Source organism: Aedes albopictus, chromosome 3 (assembly GCF_035046485.1).
Source record: "Aedes albopictus strain Foshan chromosome 3, AalbF5, whole genome shotgun sequence".
Taxonomy (NCBI): Eukaryota; Metazoa; Arthropoda; class Insecta; order Diptera; family Culicidae; genus Aedes; species Aedes albopictus.
Window position 1 is genome coordinate 446855228 of NC_085138.1, and position 24233 is coordinate 446879460.

General features: G+C 40.1%; 2 protein-coding genes across 6 annotated transcripts; both read left to right on the forward strand.

The window, feature by feature from the left end:
- Positions 1 to 914: 914 nt before the first annotated feature.
- LOC134289924 (serine-enriched protein) lies at positions 915 to 16492 on the forward strand. Of its 5 annotated transcripts, none has more exons than XM_062856734.1 (7): positions 915 to 1133; positions 1473 to 1817; positions 2148 to 2494; positions 3010 to 3048; positions 15571 to 15846; positions 15910 to 16224; positions 16293 to 16492. In XM_062856734.1, the coding sequence occupies exons 3-7, from the start codon at positions 2165 to 2167 to the stop codon at positions 16341 to 16343; spliced, it is 1011 nt and encodes a 336-aa protein (XP_062712718.1). In that variant the 5' UTR covers positions 915 to 1133; positions 1473 to 1817; positions 2148 to 2164; the 3' UTR covers positions 16344 to 16492. The 5 variants fall into 5 exon arrangements, with proteins under 5 accessions (XP_062712718.1, XP_062712716.1, XP_062712719.1 ...); XM_062856732.1 differs by having other exon boundaries at positions 1473 to 1594; positions 16289 to 16491; XM_062856731.1 differs by having other exon boundaries at positions 916 to 1133; positions 16289 to 16491.
- Positions 16475 to 21018, forward strand: LOC134291084 (serine-enriched protein-like; the record flags this gene model as incomplete). The annotated part of the gene is made up of 1 exon (XM_062858368.1): positions 16475 to 21018. A coding segment is annotated over one exon (2724 nt), but the record flags the coding sequence as incomplete, so codon positions are not given.
- Positions 21019 to 24233: the final 3215 nt, after the last annotated feature.

The window sequence follows — 24233 nt, forward strand, 5'->3', positions numbered from 1 at the left end:
CAAATGACTAGCTGGGCACGAAACACGAAAAACCCTGCAAAATTTCGCCAGACTGAAAAATTACTGAATGTTGGGTCAAAGTCGGGTCAATTTTTATTGTATGTTGGGTCTATGTCAAGGTCTATGTTGAGTTTGGGGGCCAAAATAAAAACTGGTGAATGATAGGTTGATGTCGGGTTTGACGTCATCAATGCTGGAGCTGATATCAATTGAATGGTGGAAGGATGGTTGCTTATCTTAATTTCAGCTGTAAATGACGCTGGACACTGACACTTTTCAAATCTGCATGGAGGGGGGGGGGGGGTGCTTAGAGAGCATATCTCAACATTGTACTCCCTCCACCCCACCACCCCTCCCCTCATATCCCCTTAGCAACACTCAGTACTTCTTTCTCGTAAACCAACCATATACCTAATCTTAAGTACTCCAACTGATCTGAACACAATCAAAATCCATTTAGGTAACGTTACCTAAATGGAGGGACCTAAATAGATTTTATCTAAATGGATCCTACCTAAATGGAGGTTTTAGTGCACATAATACGTTATTAACGGTACCACCCTCTTTACGCCCATCGCGACTTCTCGGCTGCCTTACCTCCGATTGAGCATTTTTTGTGTATAGTTTGGGCATTTAATAAGATAATTTTTTTCCAAAAATCGAGTGAATGGGTTGCAAGATAACAGAGAAATTGCGGTGGGCGTAAAGTGGGTGGCAGCATGTGCACTCCGACTGCAATCTGAAGATTGTGCTGTTTGGAAATACAAAACAACAGTAAATAAAAGCACGAAGTTGAAAGGATCACATGCCATGCCTACTGGATTATTCCCCGTTAAATCACTGCAGAGTAGGCGCCAATCAGTTGCAGCGCCTACTGTGATTGACAAGCTTATGCACCCATCCCACCAAAATGATTACCACATGCTACAGTTGACAAACAGACAGAGGTAACGTGCAACAATCGGGTGACAACAGAGAGCTTTTGAGGGAAGGTTACACACTGATGAGCGGACATGCGCCCTGGGTGCTCCCAAATCCTCTTCCTCCTCGCGCGGATGCGAAGCCGTCGACCATTGTCAGTTCTCTTATCACCAGCGAGTTGTTAACAGCTAAATTTTCTTCCGCCAGCTGAGGTGGGTCATTTTTTCTTGCTGGGCTGAGGTCACAGGTGGAAAATTTTCTTGAGAGGGTTTTTTGCGTTTTCCGTTGAAGTAAACTGGGGATTTTGAGTTTCAAAGTGTTGCAGAGGATGTTTTGAATGTTAATTAAGTGGAGGATTGAGGAATTCAGTTGATATTTTTGAATAATCATTGATATAAAAAGTGACTTGTAACGCTTGAGAAAAAAAAAACTCCATACGGAATAGTAAAATAATATAAAGATTATTTTTCCACGTCTGAACTTGTAACCTCGAAAACACTTCAAATTTCCTCAAAAATCTAATCTCAGGAACCGATTTTATCTGATTTCAGGGCGAAATTCATCTTCAAATAATCCAGGTGGAAAAGTGGAAAATTCGGAGGCCATTCGAAAATCAGTAGGAGCATCGTTGGTGCGTGAGTGTTCGTGTGGAAAGCATCGCCTGCTTAGCAGTGTGAGTGTGGAAGCGCAACACTTGGTTTTCTCGCTCTTCCCCCGTTGAGCGTGAGCATATTTCCTCCCCCCGAGAGCTGGCGACGCGTGGTTAGACCAGACAGCCCTCCTCAGCCTGTATCAGTTGCAAAACTATCCAAAACAAAAACTCCACCACCACCACCACCATTACCACCCCCTTTCCTGAGATACCGTTCGCAGAAAAGCTACTAAAATTGCAACAGGTTTGTTTACGTTTGCATGATGTACCTAGTTATATGTTTACACTCGATGTGAGAATGAACGCTAATAATAGCCTGATAATGGCGTCACAAACTCACCGCGTATTGTTGGCATGGTTACCTGGATTCGAAGTCCTTTTTCCGAGTTTTCTATTGCACCGCTTACACGTTTCGATCAACAAAAGGGCAACTGTGTACATATAGTCGTAGCCTACTCGGACGACGAAATGGGAAAATGATTGGCCTGCTTCAATCAGTCCTGTTCGGTCGAATGAGATTTCGGTGGATTGCTTTTTCATGAATCTAATTTTAGTCTCTTCTCTGTCGTTTTAGCAATAGAAATAACAGCTATGCCTGAAGTGTTGCCACTTTCTGGCATGGCTGATGCCGAGCCGGACCTGTCCACGTTCGAGAACAAATCGGGTCTGGCTGAGGACATGAAGTTCCTTGCCTCGATGCCGGAACTGTGCGATGTTACGTTCCTGGTCGGAGAAACCCGGGAGCCGGTTTGTGCTGTAAAGGCCGTTCTGGCAGCACGGTCACGCGTTTTCCAGAAGATGCTGTACCAGGCACCGTCACCGCAGAGGAAAAAGGAACCACCTCCGAGGGAGAACAAATTGAGGTTATTTTTGAAACGATCTTCGGAACCACTGCTGAATCTGCAGAATGCGGCCCAACAGGTGAGTTTTGGTTTTTGGTTTGTGTTATTGCCTTAGGGTTTGATCACGTTAACTAGAACATATATAAACTTATTTTGTTGAAAGTTGAAACTAACGCAGAACTTACAAGATGCTTATATATATTTTAAATGGCCAATTTCAAGTTTTTCATTAAATCAATATTACAAAAAATAATATATCACTGTAAATATTTATTAAACATCAGATGCCAAATTTACCTCAAAGTGTTTCACAAATCAGTCAATTCGACAAAACTGTCGACACGATCCTGTACATAATCCAACCATCAAAGGCTATTTTAACTGTTGTCCGTGTATTTGGTTGCTGGAACGAAATGAATTCATTCATTGTCCACTTTTCTGTTTCCCCATTCTTTCCATGCCTTTTTATATTGGTGCAACGAATAACCGAATCAATGTTGTAAAAAAATACCGAATAAAACTCCTGAACATTAAACCACAATGTGTCCATAAAATAACCAAATCGCGCCATCATTGCACATATAAAAACTCTAGCGAAGCGGCTTCAATCAGCAGCTGGCGCCAATCGCCGAGGTAAAAATAATTCTAGGAATGAGCCCGTAAAAAACAAAGCTTTTAGATTTCTAGTTTGTGTTTCCCTGCTGAGTAATGATTGTTGCATGTGTAGTTTTCTGATTGTATCTGTTAATGTGCATGAATTATCCTTACATTAAGGAATAGTAAATTGAAAAAAACCTTGATAATTTGTGAGTATTAGCTGAAGCTTGAATTTATTAATTAATTTAAGATTATTAGATAGGGTTAGATCAACTCTTTACATCTCAAGATAGCTTACAATTTCATAATATGTAAATCATTTTCGAAATTATGGCAGTATTTTTACATTCCATGGACTTTTATTTTAAGTCCCAACCCATTCTACCTGTAGATGGTTATAAGGGAACCTTTTAAGATGTTTTCAATTGTCAGTAGATAGAGAAAATGAGTTGAAATTTTAATTATTCAGCTAAAAGTACCCTTTTTTGTATTGATTATTGTAGTGACAACGCATAAAACAACATGTCGTAGTGGTATTAGTAACACATATTTTGCATATCATTTTACATTTACTTTTAGTTAAGTTACTTATTGATCATACCTTTCATCCAAGTCAATATTAATTAATTAATACCCTGTACACTGATATGTCTACCCAAAGTATTGTGTAGAGTTTTTGAAATCACGCAGGGGGTGGCCAAAATGTTTGGAATAGGCAACTTTTTTTTCTCTCTCATAAAGAAGTTCACCAAGCTATAACTCTTCACAGAGTACATAAAAAATTCTCAAATTTTTGACTGTTTGTCAACCTATTGTACATTAGTAGTACAAATTTGAGCTCGATTGATTAATCTTTTGCGAAGCTAGAACCGTTCTCGTAATACACTATTTTTGAAACAACTGTGTTTAACTGTGATATCTCGGAAGCCAGTGAACCAATTTGTATGAAGTTTTGTACTTTTATCAACAATATATTATTGCTACACAAGTTAATAACACATAAGTACTTTTTGACCGTTGAAAAAAGTAATCATGGTTTGGTACTTTTTGGATCCTTCTCGATCTTTTTTACATCAATGTCATTAAATTTTACTTTCGATATCCAAAGATTTTTTGCTTCTTTCATCAAGATATATTAGAGCCTATTTGGAGTTACAATAGAACACATTTAGTAAATTTTGTGTTGTATTCTAAATTTGACTTATTTTCCTCTATATGGGTGAAAATGTCAAACCGGTTTAACTTTATTCGTCGTGAGAAAATATTACATATTATAACGTTGTGTCAAGTATCAATATAATGTTGATAAACGTTAAAAAAATCATTCAATTCGGTTCACTGATTTCCGAGATATGACAGTTCAAAAATTTAGTTGTATAAAAACTGTAAAATACAAGTTTTCTAACCTTGCGAAAGATTAACCAATCGAGCTAGAACTCTCATCAATAATGCGCATATGATATGTTCAGTGCCGGATCTAAGGGGGGCGGGGGTGCAGGGCCCCGGGCTCCCACATTTTAGGAGCCCCCACAAAAACGGTTTTTGCTAGCTAAACATTACCTTTATATATCATTTTACTCAAGCACTGTTGAAAAACAAAGAAACGCTTATTTGCTTATCGCTCCGCGGGCCCCCACAATCCTTAATCCGAGCCTGGATATGTTGATAAACAGTCAAAATTTGAGAATTTTTGATGCACTCTTTGAAAAGTTATAGCTTGGTGAACTTTTTTGTGAGAGAAAAAAAAAGTTGCCTATCCCAAACAATTTGGTCCATCCCCTGTATTTGAGTGATGTCGGGCAATCGCTACGCTCAAGGTATCACACAATTCAAATTTTCAAATAAATTTATTATGAATAGTAAAGTTCCAATATATTTAATATAATTTCACCAAAAAAAAAATGCAAGTTTGTAGTGTAGTTCCAAAAAAATTCTTCAATGTAGATCATCAAAATATGATTTTTTTAACTTCTATTTCAGCTAAACTCTTATACTGTCGATACATTCTGATCCATATGGATATATAACAACTCTAAATGTGTGCAAGAGATGACATTCTGTCACAATTGGTCTAATAGCTGATCGAAGTGAATTATATACCCAACAAGGAATAAAAAAAAAGAGATTACAGTTATTATAAGCGATGCACTGAATCAAATTATATCTATCGCGTAACAATAATGACAAAGTTGCAACCTGATTGTTTTGCCAATGCAACATAAGTTTGTTCCAACTTGAACAGAATAGGATAAAGATCGTATACAATGATTTTGGAGATTGCATTGCCTTGCATTGCGATTTTTGAGCGGTAACTTCGAGTCGGTAAAAACTGCAACGTAGAAGATCTACCATCATTCGATGTTGGGTTATTAATAATCGATTATTCGCAAGTTAAAAATAACGCAACCAATTTAGCTTCCGTTTTGTGACCAGCAAAAATTTTCAAGATCATATCATTATCTATCAATAGTTGGGATACAGAGTAATCGTCTCAGAAAGATATCCTAAAAGAATGTTGGGAAACATACTGAATGCGGTGTGCAATATCTAGGAGAAATCATAAAACAAAATGAAGGAATCGTTGTAAAAAAAAGAATATTTACGTAATCCTGGAATGACTCCTAATAGACGCCTTTGAATCATTCGGAGGAATCCCTGCCTGGAATAATCCAGAAGAGGATTTTCAAAATAATCCTAGAATATTCCCTGGAGAAATTATCTAAAGAATTTCTCTAGGAACCCGAACAGGAATTAGTAAAGGAATCCCTGGATGAACCTTCGATGGAATCTCAGAAGGCGTGGATCGGATCTGGTTGGCTGGTTAGAACACTTAACTATCACGCCGAGGACCTGGGATCGAATCCCACTCCCGACAAACTCACAAAATGTGAGTACTTCCTTCGGAAGGGAAGTAAAGCGTGGGTCCCGAGATGAACTAGCCAAGTGCTAAAAATCTCTTTAATACAGACAAAAAAAAATCACAGGAGGCTTCTCTGAAGAAATCTCAGGAAAAATCCCTGAAAAATCCATGAAGTAATCATGGAAAGCATCTCTGAAGAAAAGCCTGAAGACATCCCTAAAGGAAACCCTGAAAGGCTATTCAAAGTAAGCATTAAAAGAATTTTGGGAGACATCTCGAATAAAATACTGGCAAAAATTCCCAAAGAAGCTCCAGGAAGAATAAAAAAAAAAACTTTTCAGAAAGAATCCCAATCGGAGTCTCGGAAGAAATCTCAGAAAGAATTCCGGGAATCCGTGAAATCCCTGAATAAATTTCAAGAGAAAACTCTGAAAAAACTGGACAAAATCAATAAAGAAATCCCGAAGGGATTCCCTCAAGGCAGCTCAGCCGATATATCTAAAGGAATGTTTATGTTTATGTTTATTTATATGTTTCATCTGACAATATGTCTTAATGAAAAAGTAATAAAAATAATAATAAAAAAAAACTCCTAACATTGACATGAACAGGAAAAAAAATCTCACCCAAGCACAATAACAATAATCAAATAATTAAAATACTAAGAATATCTTACGAACTATCATAATCAACGCTGACGTCTATTCTCCTCATGCAGCAGCCGTTCAATCCGATGTCGGAAGCTTAGGGCAGAGCAGTTAAAATCGAACACTACGTAGTACTCATTAAAGCGTGACGAAATATACCGTACAGGGTCATGTAGTGCGTAATTCGTTGCTCGAGCTGGGAGATACAGAATGTTCCTAGTACGAAGGGGTCGCTCTGGAGCATATAATTGTAGTTCGGAGTTCAATTTCACCAACCAGAACTTTAGCTACAAATACTGCTTGAGCGATCGACCTCCTGTGTTCCAGCGTGTCTATACCCAGCAGCTGACAACGGTGTTCATAAGGCGGGAGGTTGTTCGGATCGTTCCAAGGCAGATGGCGCAGGGCATACCGAACAAATTTCTTCTGGATCGACTCCAATCGAGATATCCAAACTCTTTGGTACGGGCACCAGATGATCGATCCAAACTCTAACAGAGAGCGAACCAGAGAGCAGTACAGTGCTTTAAGGCAAAGTGGGTCACGAAATTCGTCAGCAATCTTGAATATGAAACCTAGTTGCCTGCTCGCTCGCGTAACTATGTCACAGTAACGGGGCCTAAAGGATAGAGCGGAGTCCAATAATATTCCGAGATCGCGAGTAACTTCCACGTGCTGAAGTGACACATTGTTGATCCTATAATCAAACAATATTGGTTTTTGCCTACGATGGAAACTGATGGAGTTGCATTTGTGCACTCTGAGTGTGACGAAGTTTCTACTGCACCATTCACTGAAGTCATTAATAAATTCCTGCAGCTGCAAACAATATAGAAGGCATCGTACTACTACGCATAGGGCCCATATAGCCGAGGCGGTAAACGCACGGGTATTCAGCAAGACCATGCTGAGGGTGACGGGTTCGATTCCCGGTCGGTCCAGGATCTTTTCGTAAAGGAAATTTCCTTGACTTCCTTGGGCATAGAGTATCTTCGTGCCTGCCACACGATATACACATGCAAACGTCGTCTGCGAAGAACGTGCGGCATCCATTTGGAAGCACGAACCCCACATCGTTCAGGAAAATGGAGAAGAGGAGTGGTCCCAAGTTACTACCTTGAGGAATACCCGAGCTGTTATTAAAACAGTCGGAGTGAGCTGATCCTAATCTGACACAGAGTTTGCGATTTGTCAAGTACGATTTAAACTACTGCACCAAGCTCGACGAAACCCCAAGTTTTCCAAGCTTCGCTAGTAATATGGAGTGATCCACACGGTCAAATGCAGCCTTCAGGTCGGTGTAGATGGTGTCCACTTGCGCTCCCGATTCAATATTGCGTAGGCAAAGAGAGATGAAAGGAGCAATACCTGACAATATTCTGGAGGACCCCTCCCAGTCAATGATCGTATAAGATGTTGCATAGGATGATAAAGTGGAGGCGATATGCGTACATTTTGCATGCGCCTAAATGGAGGCATGCATCTCTCAAGAAATCCCAACAGATATCAATGAAGGAATTCTGAGAAGAATTTCTTAGATTCTCTAGGAAAAACTTCAAAAATTCTTTGAATGAGTGTAATCAGTTTCGTACCTTTTAACTCCGCCCTATGTTGCTTATCCTTTGACAGATACGCGTATTTCGACTACCACTTGTAATCTTCCTCAGTGCCAGGAAGTGTCAGGAAGATTACAAGTGGTAGTCGAAATACGCGTATCTGTCAAAGGATAAGCAACATAGGGCGGAATTAAAAGGTACGAAACTGATTACACTCATTCAAAGAGGGTATTCTGCTTAGAGGGTTCGAAAAGTCGGTACAAGTTCAAAAATTCGTCTAGTCTGGGATCCAGAAATTTTCCAGGGATTTCCTGGAGGTTTCCCAGAAGAAATCCTAAGACAAATATCTAAAGAAACCCATGAAGCATCCGTGAAGAATTTCTGGAATGAAACCCGTTTCGCAATAATCGCGTCATGACGGAATCTTCCATATTGTTTCGAACTTAAAATTTTCACCCGGTCCAAGCAAATTTAGGCTAGACGTTGTATTTAATAGATAGAGAACACCTAGGATAGGATGTGACAACATAAATTCGCCTGCCTTGTTATTTTTCGTTTTATTTTGTCGAAGATGAAAATCCAGTGCTGTCACTTTACTTCAATCTAAATCTTTCACACGATTTAAACTTAAAGATTGAAATTTGGATGCATATTTCGCGCCGTAAATAACTATTTACAATTGGAACAGCATAACTTGCAAGTAAAATTGCTTTCAAATGAAAAGTTCTTTCATTCATAGTGAAATATATAAAAAATCAACTGATTTTGTACCAAATCAATGAATACTATCAATATTCAGACATACGAGTCACTTTAGGTTGATTTACATTTGAATGCTGACATATTTGAGTCGATTAAACTTGAATAGAAAAATACAATGATTTTAAATATTGATATCACAGCTAAACCTACAAACTAGCAGCACTGCCAAACCAACAACAAAGCGATCTGATCGCAGCAAACGGATATCATTTTCGACCAATCAGCGGTCTCCGTTTGACAGCAAAATGGTCTCAAATCGACTGACTACGTGACGCATCCTTATCCTAGGATAGGACATACATTCATGATTTAAAGGATACCAACAATAACAAACTCCATCGATGTGCTAGTAATTGCCTTGTAATTGTCTTTACAAGAATGTAACGCTCCGTCATGACCGAAAAATGAGCGAATATTGTTAGATTCTGTTGGTCATCGTCTCCCGATTCGATGACATTGAGAGAAGCATTTCTGTAAAAATCACGTGACGACTCGTGTTGACTCTGACGCTTTCCAAGCCTGCTCTGAAATAATCCAGGGAAGATTTCCTGATGGAACCCCTGAAGGATTCCTTGAGGGAAACCCATGAGAAATTTATAATCTCGTGAGAAATGAGTGAAAGATTTCCAGAATAAATCTGAGAATCCTCAAAAGTACCATTCAATGGATTTCCGCAGAAATACCTGAATGAATGCAGGAATTAGTCGCGGCTGAAGTCGCCTAATTGTATCCCGAAAAAAAAAACTCTGAAAGAATCCTGGAGAAATTCCCTCAGGAACAATCCGCGAAAGCACCCGCAGGGAAACCTGAGAGAAATCTTTTAAAGAATCACAGGAGAAATTATTGATTAAATTCTGGGAAGATCTAGGAATCTGTAGGAAAAACTCCTTTAGTCTGGGAATTCAATATAATTTTTCCAATAACTTCTACTCCTGTAGGATCCCTATAAGGAACAACTGAAGGATTTCCACGAGGAACTCTTAGAGGATTTCCAGACGAACTTCTGAAGTTTTCCCAGAAATAACTACTAGAAGATTTCTAAAAGTAACAAATGGAGGAAAGGAACGAAATTTTGGAGGATTTGCATAAAGATCTCCTGAAGAATTACTACAAGGCTTGTAGTACAAGCAATTCCTGGGGGATTCCAAGAAGCAGCTCCCGGAGGATTCCAAGAATAAACTCTTGGAAGAAGACGCAGTAAGAAATCCCGAAGGATTTCCAAAGACAAATAGATATATAATCTAGCAAAATTGCTTGAATGTATTCAAAAGCAAAGATCCAGAAGCTCCTGCTACAAAATTTTGGATGAGTACCAGAATAATTTCAAATAAAATACTAAAAGAAACCCTTTGAAGATAACCATAATGAAGTCCTGACGAAATTCTAGAAGAAAGCTTGAAGAAATTCCATAGAAAGAAACACCTGAAGGATTATTAGAACGAACTTCAGGAGGGATTTGATAAGTAATTTAGGAAGAATTCTCGTAGGAAATTCTTTAGAATCGGAGGAACTATTGTAGGAGTTTCGGAAGGAAAATATTGGTACCGTCGTTAGGGGTGACATTGGGCTTAGAGGGTATCATTAATTCATCCTAATATAATTAGGATCAAAGTATTTTCCTTTGGTTACTGAAATATGCTGTTCCACTAGTTGGAAGTAGTTTGGACTAGGGTTCGGTTAGGCTGATCTTTCGCCGTATCGCAACCCAAAAAGGTGATCCACCCACGCTACGGACTCCGTTCAAGATGGAGTATATTTTGAACCCCCTCAACCATTCATATATCAGCATGGGTCGCCTGACACCTTTGATTGGGGCTACCTGTTTGGTGGACTTTTACGGGGCAAACAACACAGTTGCCAAAAGTTTTGCTCAAACAGCATCAAATTAGGCAAGGAATCATAAAACCCTTGCTTTTTGTACTATTTCATTCCAGTAACGAAGAATTTTTTTTTTTCTCGCCATACAAAAATTCAGCTAATTACTACAAACCTAGTGCTGCACTGATTGCGTCCTATTTATGGAGAAATGAAACCCAGAATGAACATCTGGAGGAATTTATTCAAAACTGCTGGAGGAATTCAATAAAAAAAATGCTGGGGAATGGAGAAGGAACGCCGGTAGAATTTCCGTAAGTAATTCCGGCAGGTGTTCCTAACACAATTCTGGAATAAATTCTCGGAGGAATCTCCCAAGAAGTTTTTCCTGGATGAAACCAAGAAATAATTGCTGGATTTTCCAAAGGAATTCCTGGAAGGAACTTCTTGAATGATCCCAAAAAGAACGTCTGGAGGAAACTTGGAACAAAATCTTAAAGGGATCCCATAAGGAACTTCCATAAGGAACTTCAGAAGACAGTATGGGAGAAAGTCATGAAGGAATTGTTAAAGGTGCTCCTGGAGGAATCCCGATAAGAGTTAGTGAAAAAAAAAACCGCAAAAAATGCTTAGCGGAATCCAGAAAGATCTCCTGGATCAATCTCAGAGAGAACTCATGGAGACATCCTATACATCTTAGAGGAATCCAGGAAAGATTTCCTGGAAGAATCCCGAAAGGAACTCCTGGAGGAATCGAGGAATTTTCAAAAGGGGGAATCTCAGAAGAAATTCATTGAAGAATCCCAGAAGACTCTTGAAAAAACTTGAAAACAATTTCGAAAGGAACTTCTGGAAGAATACCGGTAGAAATCACGGTTGAAATTTCTAGAAGAATAATCTTTGAAGGAACTCAAGGATGCATCCCTGAAGCAACTCCTGATCAATCTTGGAAAATTATGGAAAAACACCAGAAGAATCTCCGGGAGGTATCCGTGAAAGAACTCCTGACAGAATTCTCAGGAAGGAAGGAGAAATCCAAGAAAAAACTCACAGAAGAAACTTTTGAAGAACCCCCTGGAGGATCTGTCAAAGGGATTCTCAAAAAAGAAAAACTTGTCCACGAATCCGAGAAGAAACTTGAGGATTCCAAGAATAGACTAACCTGAAGAAACTGCTGGAATAATTTCAGTAGGAACCCCTGGGGATCCCTAAAGAAATGCCTGAAGAAATTCAAGGAGGATTATCACTCTGTAACAGGTGAATTCGCTGGTATTTTTTACTAACTGAAGTTCATCTAGTAGCCCATGACTGTTACAGTATATATAGAAAAAAAAAAAATAAAAAAAACAATAAATAAAACTACCGGTTATTATGAAGCGAAGGGGACGTATGGTCGTTCCATACAAATGTGAGCACAAAACTTGAAATTGAATAAAATGCAACTCAAGCACGGCTTGAAGAACATTTTTTTTATGTTTTGGAAAAATAGTTAAACTTTCGTCAAAAAAAATATAAAATATAATCTTAGAATGAATTGCAAAAGAAATCATTGAAAAATTCCTGGACAATTCTTTAAAAAATCTTGGTCTATTGCCACGAAGAATTCTGTGAAATTCCCAGAAAATAAAATCCAGGAAGAATTTTGGAAGGAATACCGAAAGGAGTTTTTAAAGAAATCTCGGAAGGTATCGCAGAAAAAAAAAATCGTGAAGAACTCGCGAGGAAAAAAATCTTTAGAATCCTTCTAGGATTTTCCTTCTGGAGTCCTTTAAGTGTTCCTTTTGTTCAGGAGTATTTCCTGAGATTCCTGAAGAAATTAGGTCTGGAATTCTACAAGGAATTCCTTTTGAGATTCTGAGAATTACTTCAGGAGCTCCTTCATAGGTTTAGCAGAGATCCTTCGGGAATTTCTTACAAGAGTTCCTTCTTGGACTTCTCCAAGAGTGCACTTTGAGGAGCATTTAAGAGTTCCTTCTGGAATTTCTCAAATATTTCTTTCTGGAATGCCTTTTTTTGAGAATTGATTTTACTGAGATTATTTCAGGAACACTTTCTGAGATTCTTCCAGAAGCTCCTTTACCGGTGCCTTCTGGAGTTACTTCCGAGGTTTCTCTTGGATTTTTTTTAAGATAAACCAGAAGTTTTTTCAGTAAAATTCCTCAAAATGTTTTTCTAGGAATTACGTCTCAGATTCGTTCAGATTCCTTAAGTAATTCCTAAGGATGATGCTTCTTAAATTCATCCAGAAGTGCCTTCTGGGAATCTTCACAGAATGCTCCAGAAGTGCTTTTTCAGATTTCTTCATTGAGTCTTGAAATTATCCAGGACCTCCTTTGTGGATTCCTTGAGGAGCTTTTTCACCCCAAGCAACACACATGTTATATTGAAGTTACGACAGCGCAAGTTGTGGTTGTATAGAAGTTAATTTTACGTAATTCTTACATTGTGTTTGAATAACGTCAAATTAACTTCTATACAACCAAAACTTGTGCTGTCGTAACTAATATATAACATGTGTGTTGCTTGGGACGGGTTCTTCGCATTATACTCTCTGGAATCCTTCACAGAAATTCACCCGGGATCCCTTCCGGAGTTACTTCAGCAATTCCTCCATTAATTTATTCAGAATTTTTTGCAACGTTCCATAAACAATTTATTCTGGAATTCTTTCACAACCATTTTAAAATTCCTTCCAGAATTCCTTTATAATTCTTTCCAGAAGTTTTTTCTAGTATTTCTGCAGGAATTCGTTCTGGGATTCATACAGGAAATCCTACCGGGATTCTTCGTACACATTTTTGAAGGGTTCCTCCAATAACTCCCTTCAGGATTTTTCCCAGGAATTCCTTATTTCTACAGGATTCCCTCCGAGAATTCATTCAGAATTTCTCTCTGAGGTTCCATAGGAAATCCTCTTGAAAATTATTACGATTTTTTTTTTGATTTTTATGGAATTACTCAAAATATTGAATTGAAGCATTGTTTCATGTGTGTCTTGTTTTGTTATTTTTTGTTAGATGTGAGCAGTCATCAAAGATCATCATTGCGTACGTGAGTTTTAAAAAGCATGCTTTGAAAAAATCTTATAATAGACGATCAATTCAAATATTCGCATTTTATTGCTCCTATGCTCCTTCGATCGAAAATAGTGCATCATTGATTCAAATCATTTCATTCCAACGGTACTGATATAAGGGTTTATGTTGGGGCTATATTTCACTGAGGTTTTTGAAGCGGGTTTATTAAATGCAGTGTTTTTGGGGTGCAATTGTCCATTTCAGTCCACACCACTGCCGTCCGTAGATGAATGGGAGTCATCTCTGGCGGGATCTGGGAAGCAATACAACAAATGTGAACAAACTGTAACCTTACACACTTAATCAAGCCGGAAAAAATATACAAAATGATGGAAAAACTTCATTCCCATAACCAGGGTCTCCTAGTGAACATCCGAAATTGGCTTCGAATACCTCTGAGATAATGGCCGTATCTATAGAAGCGTCAAATGTGTGACCGTGATGAATAAAGAAAAAATTATGTTGCACACCCATCATTTCCAGCTACTTTCGAAGGGAGATTTGAGGGAACCAATTTGGGAGTTAGTTGGAGGAAAGTGTTCATAAAATTATTTATTGATGAATCTCGACCATGAACCCTGAGAGTTCAGACAGTGTTAAGCAAATTTTCCTGTGCATGTCCTTCAGAATCATTAATAAGTTTTTTTGATCATATGCGATGTCAAGACAAAACAAAAACATTCTACGATTAAAATGAATTTTTATTCAGGTTAATAATAAAACAATGACATAGGTTGTAACGTTTGGAGGGAAATTCAAATGAAATTTGAGCAGAGAAGATCAGCCAAAAAAGGGCATACAGCTGGCCGAAGTGATCTGTGGACTTTATATCTTCAACACAATATTGTTCATAATACCGCTCTTCTCTAACAGCTGGATAGTAGCAAAACTGAAAATGAAATAAATTTTGAAACATCTTCCTCTTTATAATATTTATTGAATCAATTACCTCAAACCTTACAGTTATAATCGCAACGTACCGCAACTGGCACACATTCGGTGTTAATGAAAATTTTCAGTCGCTTACAGGGCCGAGTTGGTTGCTAGGCCTACCATGTATGTATGCAAGCTCTTGTAGCGCACTCAGCCAGAGTAAAGAGCTGTAGGTAATTGATTTGCATCAATGATGCAGTATTTTCTGGAAATGATAGGCACAAATCATGGAAATGCTGATTTGAAAAATAAGGAGCGTGCATTCTCCTGCTCCTTGTTTTCAGATCATTGCAATGCAATGCAAAGGAAATTTTTAAGACTGGATGTGAGCACGTATGAAAACTAAAATATTGATATTGATTGGTGCCGTAATCACTTGTTTTTGGAAATGATGAATGTGGAGTCGCCAAATTACTAATGGCACTAAAACCCTAGTTCAATTTTTAAATCTTTATTGCAAATTAAACTGCTCATTCTATATAAATCGTCACTTTCCAAATCGCTCCATACATAACCATTAGGAATAAATATAAACTTAATAGTGCCTTCAACATGTTTGTGCTTTTTTTATGTGTGGCCTACTTTGATTCTTGGTGTAAATATGTTTGTGGTGTATATGATGTGACATATCTCATATTTTCATTGTTTCTAATTTTATCAACTTCTAGACATCTCGTCGGCTACTGCTACTCAATCTCATACCGCATTATCTTTCAGACACCTGCAAATGTGACTGCAAACTGCAAAGAAAACGACTTAATTTTCTTACATTCACCCAGGATCTTTTCGCTTGATAGTTATTGATGATGCACACTCTCTGATCTCTTCTCGAAATAAATCTACTCTCCCGAACGATTTAAGCATTCCCAGTACTAAATCCAACTTTCTTACCGTTGTTTTTGGTGTAGCCGCCGGGCCAGCAGCATCAGACACTCATCATCGAGGAGTTCGAACCGGATGTGTTCCGTCAGCTGATCGAGTACATCCACACGGGGTGTGTGACGTTGCAGCCTCGCACCCTTCTGGGCGTAATGAATGCGGCCGACTACTATGGGCTGGAGGAGTTGCGGCGCGCCTGCGGTGGATTTGTGCAGTGCTGCATCAACGTTGACACGGTTTGCGCACTGTTGGCTTCGGCCGAGCGATATATTCAGTACAAGTGTACCAAGAGCTTGGTGCAGAAGGTGGGAATGAGTGTAGGGATTGTCTTGCGTGTTTATGTATAAGATTTGTTATTTGTTTGGTAGGTTCTGGAGTTCGTAGATGAACACGGGAATGAAGTTTTGAACTTGGGTAGCTTCACGCTGCTGCCGCAGCACGTGGTACGCTTGATCTTGGCGCGTGAGGAACTCCGCGCGGATGAGTTTACCAAGTTTCAAGCTGCACTGATGTGGAGTAAGAAGTACTGCGACTCAAATCAGAACACTCCGCTGAAGGAAGTCATCGGAAACTTTTTGGAGTACATCCAGTTCCACAAGATACCGGCTAATGTGCTGATGCGAGAGGTTCATCCGTTGGGAATCGTTCCGTATTCGATCATCATGAATGCGCTGGCGTTTCAGGTGGGTGATAACACTTGGGTAACCGTTGGTGTTTCTGTTTCTCAGTTGTCGAATTTTGTTGCAGGCAGACCCAAGAAGTGTGGACCCCGGAAAGCTCTCTCCCAACTCCAGTCGAGTAAGGAGGGCACGTCAGTCACATGGTCGTTCGATGTCCGTACAAAGTTCGTTGGATCCGTACGGTTCCAACACTACGCTTAGTTCTAGTGGCAGCAGTGATCCAGCTAGTGGACCACCTCATAGCAACTAACAAAGGCTAAACGGCCCCTCCTCTCCAACTCATCCGGAGTCATCCAGATCCCACCATTCAAAATCTCTCCCAAAGATACGAAAAGCCAAGTCCCAGAGTTTCCGTACTCGACGCAGTCCATCGGAGCGTAGAAGTCACGGATCATCCTCACCGTGGAACTTCGAACAACGCAAAAGTCCAGTAAACAGTTTGCAGCAGCAGATTCAGCAGCACATACCCAGATCACCCGGGAGTGCTTCGGCTCACCTCGAGCATCGGAGTTCGATCAGTTCGCAGAAAAGTCCTGCGTTATCGCGACAGGGTACCCTGCGATCATCCCATCGTCGAAAGAGTAGTCTGGGTGCGTCTCTGAATCTGAACCAGGGACGGCGTAGTCCCAACAGCATGCTAAACGACCGTAGTCCTCAGGGACGCAAAAGTCCTAACTTACTCATAACCGACCAAATGTACACGCAAAGCTTCCAGGTTCATCTGGACCGCAAGTCTCCAACTGCCATGTCCTTTTCCGGTCGACGCAGCCCATCGGGTCTACGAAGCCCGTCCGGATTACGTAGCCCGTCCGGGTTGCGAAGTCCTTCCGGGTTGCGTAGTCCGTCGGGACTTCGAAGTCCATCCGGTCTCTGCAGTCCTTCCGGGCGTCGCAGTCCCCTAGGTTTCAATCTACAATCTGAATATTCTAACTTGCTGCAGGGTCAGTCGGATCGGTTCAGTCCGAACTCCCTCAGCAGTCACTCAGCTCAGGATCGTCGAAGCCCCACCACGCACATCCCATCCAGTGAACGCAGCCGAAGCCCCATCGGCTTCCAGTCCCGATACGGCGGGAGCTTCTACGGGGATCGCTCGGCACGTACAAGCCCAACAGCACTTTCCAGTATCCCTCCGATTACCATCTCGAATCCATCGGAAACCTACGAGATCGTTCAGAAGTCGATGGAATCGGAGCGTAGTCCGCTGAAACCGGACGCTCCAGCAATACCGTTGTCTACCTCTTCCCAAAAGCTAGCTGGAGCCACGACTCCCGGTTCGGCCAGTTCCAGCACAACGGCTCCGGAAAAGAAAGAAAAGACGAGCGTCATGAAGGAAATCCTGGCATTCGTGCGGAAACCTTCGAAGAAGGTTACCACTAGGACGAGCAAGTTTGCGGCGGCCTTCTCGAGAGCCGATTCCAACACGGGAGCGCCTCTGCTGCGGCAGAGTACCTTTTCCAGCATTCAGAACTCATCAAGTTGCGCTGGTCGCAACGCAATCACGAAGCAGATGTCTGAGATCGGATTCGAGCCGATCATGACTTCACTGAAACTGAAGGGGATGGGGTCGAAGATCTCGCTGAAATCGTTGAGGAAGTTTAGCGGTGATAAGAAGGACAAGAAGTCCAGTGGCGACGAGATCAGTGACGTTGAAAGCAGCGACGGCGGCAAGATAACGGGTGAAGCAAGCAACGTTGCGGAAGTTCCATTCGAGCTGGATAATGTCAAGTTTGAGAAGGTTGGAGAATCGTACATCAAGCACGATCAGATCACAGAGGAGGAGAGTCCGCGAGGATCGCAGGAAAGTGAAGAGGCGGATGATGGAAGATTGAAGATCACTCCGGTCAGCGAGATTAAGAAGTCTTTGGAAGCTCTGTTCACAAGACAGGAACCGATCGATGAAGCGGCAGAAGATGGGCGGAAGGATTCCGATGCGGTGCAATGCCCCACATTTGAGATCGAGCCACCTTCAAGACGAGCGTCGTTTGACCCTCCACGATCGCCATATCTGGAGAATTTGAGAAGCCTGAGTGATACAGACCACGAAGGGACTCACAACAGCCGGCTGGATTCCGGAGGTGATAGCTTCGAACTAATTGATACGACAGATCGTCGCGGAGAGAGTAGCGTGAGTGATCGCCACTCATCGATGGATACCAGTTTCGACATCAGTCGGTATCAGAGCACTAGCTATGAAGATCAGAACTCGAGCTTTGAGCTAGTGGAACTTGACAACTCTCAACGAACATCAGCGAGAGACGATAAGACCTCTCCGTTCGACATTAGGAAATCTTCGATCGAGTTGGTTGACGCGGAAACATTCCAGCGATCGTATCCGGAAGGTCGGAAATCCTCTTTGGAGACTCATTTCGACTTGGCAGAAGGATATCAACAGACTAGTCCCCGAAGTGCATTTACAGTCATCCCTAAGGCCCGCAAGCAGATTTCCGAACCAGGTCGAAACCGTGATCACAAAGTCAGTATGAAAACTCACTACTCCGCTCCACATCGTGCAAAGTCGCCCCTCTCGAACCAAACATCGTCCAACTACAGCTCCAGGGACAGCTACGACTCAATGTTCGATTCGTCGGCTCTCTTCGAGTTGCGCAGCCCGTTCTCCGAACGGGACTCGAGACAGCACTTCCCACTGCCCCGCAAGTCCTCCAACGAATCCTCGTCGCGCTTCCTCTGTACCGATAAACGTTGTGCCTCAATCTTCGAACCTCGCCCGGCTCGTCTTTCCTCGACGCACCTGGACACGTCCAGCGGGAGCGAGTTCGAGCCTCCGTCTCCTCGGCGAGCAGCCAGCGCCTCACCGAAGCATACCTTCACCTTCCGGATCGTGCTGAAAAAGGTGGACAGCTCGCCGGATGCCATTTGTCCCTCGGCTGAGCGCCGGATTGCACGGGACAAGCTGGAGAAGAACAAGCGACGCGACAGCCGCCGCAAGAAGCTACTGGAAATCGGGAAGAGTTTCTAAGTAGGCGACGCACGCGAGTAAACATGCGTTGGATCCAAGCAAGCACTGACCTGTCGTGACGGGTAGTGTTGTCATAGGTGACAATGACATACAAATCAGGTTTTTCTACAAGTGAAAGCATTTAAATTTCAATATCTGTATGTGTGTTACCAGATCATTCTAAATCTTATCTGTTTCATAATTTGTTACGTTTTTCAAGTAAGGACAAGAAAAATCGTTAGTTTCCAGTGTTTTTATGGTCTTTTAAATATGATAGATTATTGAGCATTCGATAAATTCAAATATTTCAAATCATATGCATAATTATATAAACTTCATATGGAATTTTACCTCAACCCCAAAGTTTTGAGCATTTGCTTGAACTTCCACCCAAATGACGAACTATATTGATCGTAATACTAATAACAAAATGCAGCATAAAATATCTTTTGAATTTTGACGTCCACTTACAAAGATTTTGAAGTCACTCAAGCACTCAATAACAGTCGGAATACAACACAAAAACTTACGAAATGGAAAAGTGTTCAAAGTAATCCACTCAATACCGGTATTAAAGAAGGAAATATATTCTTGCATTCAATAAATGTTGTAACTAATCCGAAGACAAACATGTTATTTTTTCTAAAGAACATGGAATAACTAACAAAGGGAAACATAACGGGAAAAGGTTGAATTTGCGAGATTTTAAATCATTTGTTTTGTAACGTAAGGTGGAAAATTTTCTTAAATAGTAAAAAGGACATTGAATTTACGTTGGAGAGCAATTCTTTAGAACCATTGTTTCATCGTAGTAGGCTGTTGGAAACGAATCGTGATGAGCTACTTGGATGGTTTCTGTTTTGGGGTTTCATTTCTATCCTCGGGAGAAACTGTATGGGATCAATAAATGAAAGCAAGCTTTCGAAGGAAATCACTTACAATCAAAACAAGCAACACACTCAAACAATAAAAGCGGAAACAAAATCAAAACTCTATCAATCAAAAACTGTTTACATTCTCTGAATTCGATTCGTTCGGGAACGAGAAATCGTCATCCGTTGAAACCAAAAGCTGGACAATGGGGCCGTATCGAGAAAATAGCTAGCTACATATTAGCCATCGCAGAAAAAAAAACATGCCAAACTCGCTCAGCCGTGTACCCTAGATCTCATTACATTTAAACTAGAGAGCAAAGCTTTCATAATCAAGCACTACATAAGGAAAAAAAATGTTTGTTTTCAATGTCTATCGATAATCTGAGTATGAATATTATTGCCACTATAGGTATCTGTTGCTATAACAACCTATCGCATCCTTTGAACCCAAATACATATGCAAACGCCCAGCATGTCAAATCAGAAAAAGCAAGGCCTTCTCCGATCGAATCCATTTGTGCCAAAATGAAATGAAAACAGACAACCAAGTTACTTTGAAGTTATCCTACTCAAAAGAAAGAAGAAAAAAAGTTATCAATGTCCTTTCACACAGTCAGAAAGTCATGCGTATTATTCTCTTGTTAAAACAAAATCGATCCCTATTTACACAGAAACAATGACGACAAAATCGTATGAGAAGGAATGTTATGATACAAAAAAAAAAACCTAAAATGTGAAACATTTGACTACCCTTATAGTGACGGATAAACCCACATCAACTTTCAACATAGGTGTGTTGACCTTAACCAATTGATTCAACAAACCTACCGGAGAGATTCTGAAAATGGTGACGAGAGATGATCATGAAAACTATTATTACAAACAGTGAAATTATTATTCCACTTAAGATTTACACGCATCCATTATTCGGTGTATGTTGATTAAAAATACCTTACAAAAATGGTGTACCTTTGTTTTTCTTTGTTTGTGAAACTCCACCTGTATCAATGGCAATCTCCGTCTAAGATCTAGACAAGCAGCTTCTAAAACACAACAACAAACAAATCGTAAGATAATTTCACTATGCATTCATCCTGCTCATACCCCTGAGAAGATTTCCACTAACCAAAGTGCCAAAACAAATACCAAAAGAATTTCCAGATGAAGTTTCCTGAGGTTTTCTCTGAGAAACTTAGCAATAGCAAAGCAGAACAATAGTTGAGCAATGGACGTGCAATATCAGAGCAATAGCAGAGAAATATCAGGTCGATAGCAGAGCAATAACAGAGCAATAGCAGAGAAATATCAGGTCGATAGCAGAGCAATAGAAGAACAATAGCAGAGCAATATCAGGTCAGTAGCAATAGCAGAGAAAAACCAAGTCAATTGCAGAGTAATATCAGAACAGTAACAGTGAAATACTAGAGCATTAGCAGAATAATAGTATAACAATTACAGAACAATACTAGAGCAATAGAAAAGCAATAGCAGAGCAATAACAGAATACAAGTAGAACACTAGCAGTGCAATTGCAGAGTAATAGCAGAGAAATAGAAGAGTAGTAGAAAGAATTTCCAGATGAAGTTTCCTGAGGTTTTCTCTGAGAAACTTAGCAATAACAAAGCAGAACAATAGCTGAGCAATGGACGGGCAATATCAGAGCAATAGCAGAGCAATAACAGAGCAATAGCAGAGAAGTGGCAGAGCAATAACAGAGCAATAGCAGAGAAATATCAGGTCGATAGCAGAGCAATAGAAGAACAATAGCAGAGCAATATCAGGTCAGTAGCAGAGCAATAGCAGAGAAAAATCAAGTCAATTGCAGAGTAATAACAGAACAGTAACAGTGATATACTAGAGCATTAGCAGAATAATAGTATAACAATTACAGAACAATACTAGAGCAATAGAAAAGCAATAGCAGAGCAATAACAGAATACAAGTAGAACACTAGCAGTGCAATTGCAGAGTAATAGCAGAGAAATAGAAGAGTAGTAGAAAGAATTTCCAGATGAAGTTTCCTGAGGTTTTCTCTGAGAAACTTAGCAATAACAAAGCAGAACAATAGTTGAGCAATGGACGTGCATATCAGAGCAATAGCAGAGCAAAAACAGAGCAATAGCAGAGAAGTAGCAGAGCAATAACAGAGCAATAGCAGAGAAATATCAGGTCGATAGCAGAGCAATAGCAGAGCAATAGCAGAACAATAGCAGAGCACTAGCAGAGAAAAATCAGGTCAACTGCAGAGTAATAACAGAACAGTAACAGTGAAATACCAGAGCATTAGCAGAATAATAGTATAGCAATAGCAGAACAATACTAGAGCAACAGAAAAGCAATAGCAGAGCAATAACAGAATACAAGTAGAACACTATCAGTGCAATTGCAGAGTAATAGCAGAGAAATAGAAGAGTAGTAGCAGTAGTGGAGCAATAGGAAGGCAATCAAAATACAATCAAAATGCAATGGTAGAGCAATCAGAGCAATTGCTGGACAATAGCAGAGCTATAGCAAAGCAATAGCAAAGAAATAGCAAAGCAATAGCAGAGCAATCGCATTGCAATAGCAGAGAAATATCAGGTCAATTGCACGGCAATAGCAGAGCAATGGCAGAACAATAACAGTTAAATACCAGAGCATTACACAGCAAATAATTTTGTAATATCCAGGCGCGTAATTTCTGGCGATGTATCCATATTTGAACGTAATTTCATTCGGATACATCGTTTTCCAACAATTACCACACTAACCATGTACACCTTGGTTGACACCGGAACGTGTCAACAAACCCGTTCCAGCAGATACCTAGAAGCAGTATCATATTTATCATCTGCCTTCTAACACGGTGACATAGCTGAGAGGTGAGGGAAATGCCTCACAATCAGCGGATCAGTGTACGAATCCATGCCAACATTTTACTTATATATGATTCATTAATAGTTCCGGTTCTAGCGATTGCTAGACCCATTTTCAAGCTGCGGCGGCTAATTTGCGGCATGGAAGCGATGTAATTTGTACATAACTTTTACGACGCGACTGATGTGCAGCTAAAATGATGTGATATCACAATAATCTTTTTGCTGTGTAGCAGGATAATAGTGGACCAATAGCAGAACAATACTAGAGCAATAACAAAAAAATTGCAGCGCAATATCAGAGCACAAGCAGAACACCAGCAGTGCAACTGAATGGAGCAGATAAATAGAAGAGTAGTAGAAATAGTAGAGAAATAGAAAGGCAATCAAAGTGCAATGGCAGAGTAATAACAGAGCAATATCAGATAAATATCAGATCAATAGCAGAACATCAGCACAACAATAGAAGAAAAATAAGAGAGCAATATCAGAGCACTAGCAGGTCTCAATTGCAGAGAAATATCAGGTTGATAGCAGAGCAATAGCACAGAAATATCCGGCCAATAGCAGATCAATAGCAGAGCGATATCAGGTCAATAGCAGAGTAATATCAGGTCAGTAGCAAAGCAATAGCACAGAAATATCACGTCAATAACAGAGCAATAGCAGAGCAATATCAGAGCAATGTCAGAGAAACAGCAGACCAACAGCAGAGCAATATCTGGTCAACAGCAGAGAAATATCGGGTCAATAGCAGAGAAATATCAGAAATTCCTTCAGCAACAATACTAGAGCAATAACAAAAAAATTGCTACGCAATAACAGAGCACAAGCAGAACACCAGCAGTGCAACTGAATAAAGCAGATAATTAGAAGAGTAGTAGAAATAGTAGAGCAATAGAAAGGCAATCAAAGTGCAATGGCAGAGTAATAACAGAGCAATAGTAGATAAATATCAGATCAATAGCAGAACATCAGCACAACAATAGAAGAAAAAAATAAAGCAATTACAGAACACTAGCAGATCAATAGCAGAGTAATATCAGGTCAGTAGCAGAGAAATATCACGTCAATAACAGAGCAATATCAGAGCAATGTCAGAGAAATAGCAGACCAACAGCAGAGCAATATCTGGTCAACAGCAGAGAAAAAATAGGTCAATAGCAGAGAAATATCAGAAATTGCTTCCGAAATTCTTTCTGGAATTCACTCAGCAATTCCTTCAAAGATTGCTTGAAAAATTCGATCATGGAAACTATCAGAATTTCCTAACGAATTTTTTGTTCTTCTTCATGAATTTATTTGTAAGATTGTCAAAAAAATCTT

Excerpts from the sequence above, each read along its gene's own strand:
- LOC134289924 (XM_062856732.1), top strand. The coding sequence starts at position 2,165 with ATGCCTGAAGTGTTGCCACTTTCTGGCATGGCTGATGCCGAGCCGGAC. Across the intron at positions 3,049-15,570 it reads AGCTGGCGCCAATCGCCGAG|CCGCCGGGCCAGCAGCATCA; the intron begins GTAAAAATAATT and ends TTTTTGGTGTAG. Across the intron at positions 15,847-15,909 it reads CCAAGAGCTTGGTGCAGAAG|GTTCTGGAGTTCGTAGATGA; the intron begins GTGGGAATGAGT and ends TTTGTTTGGTAG.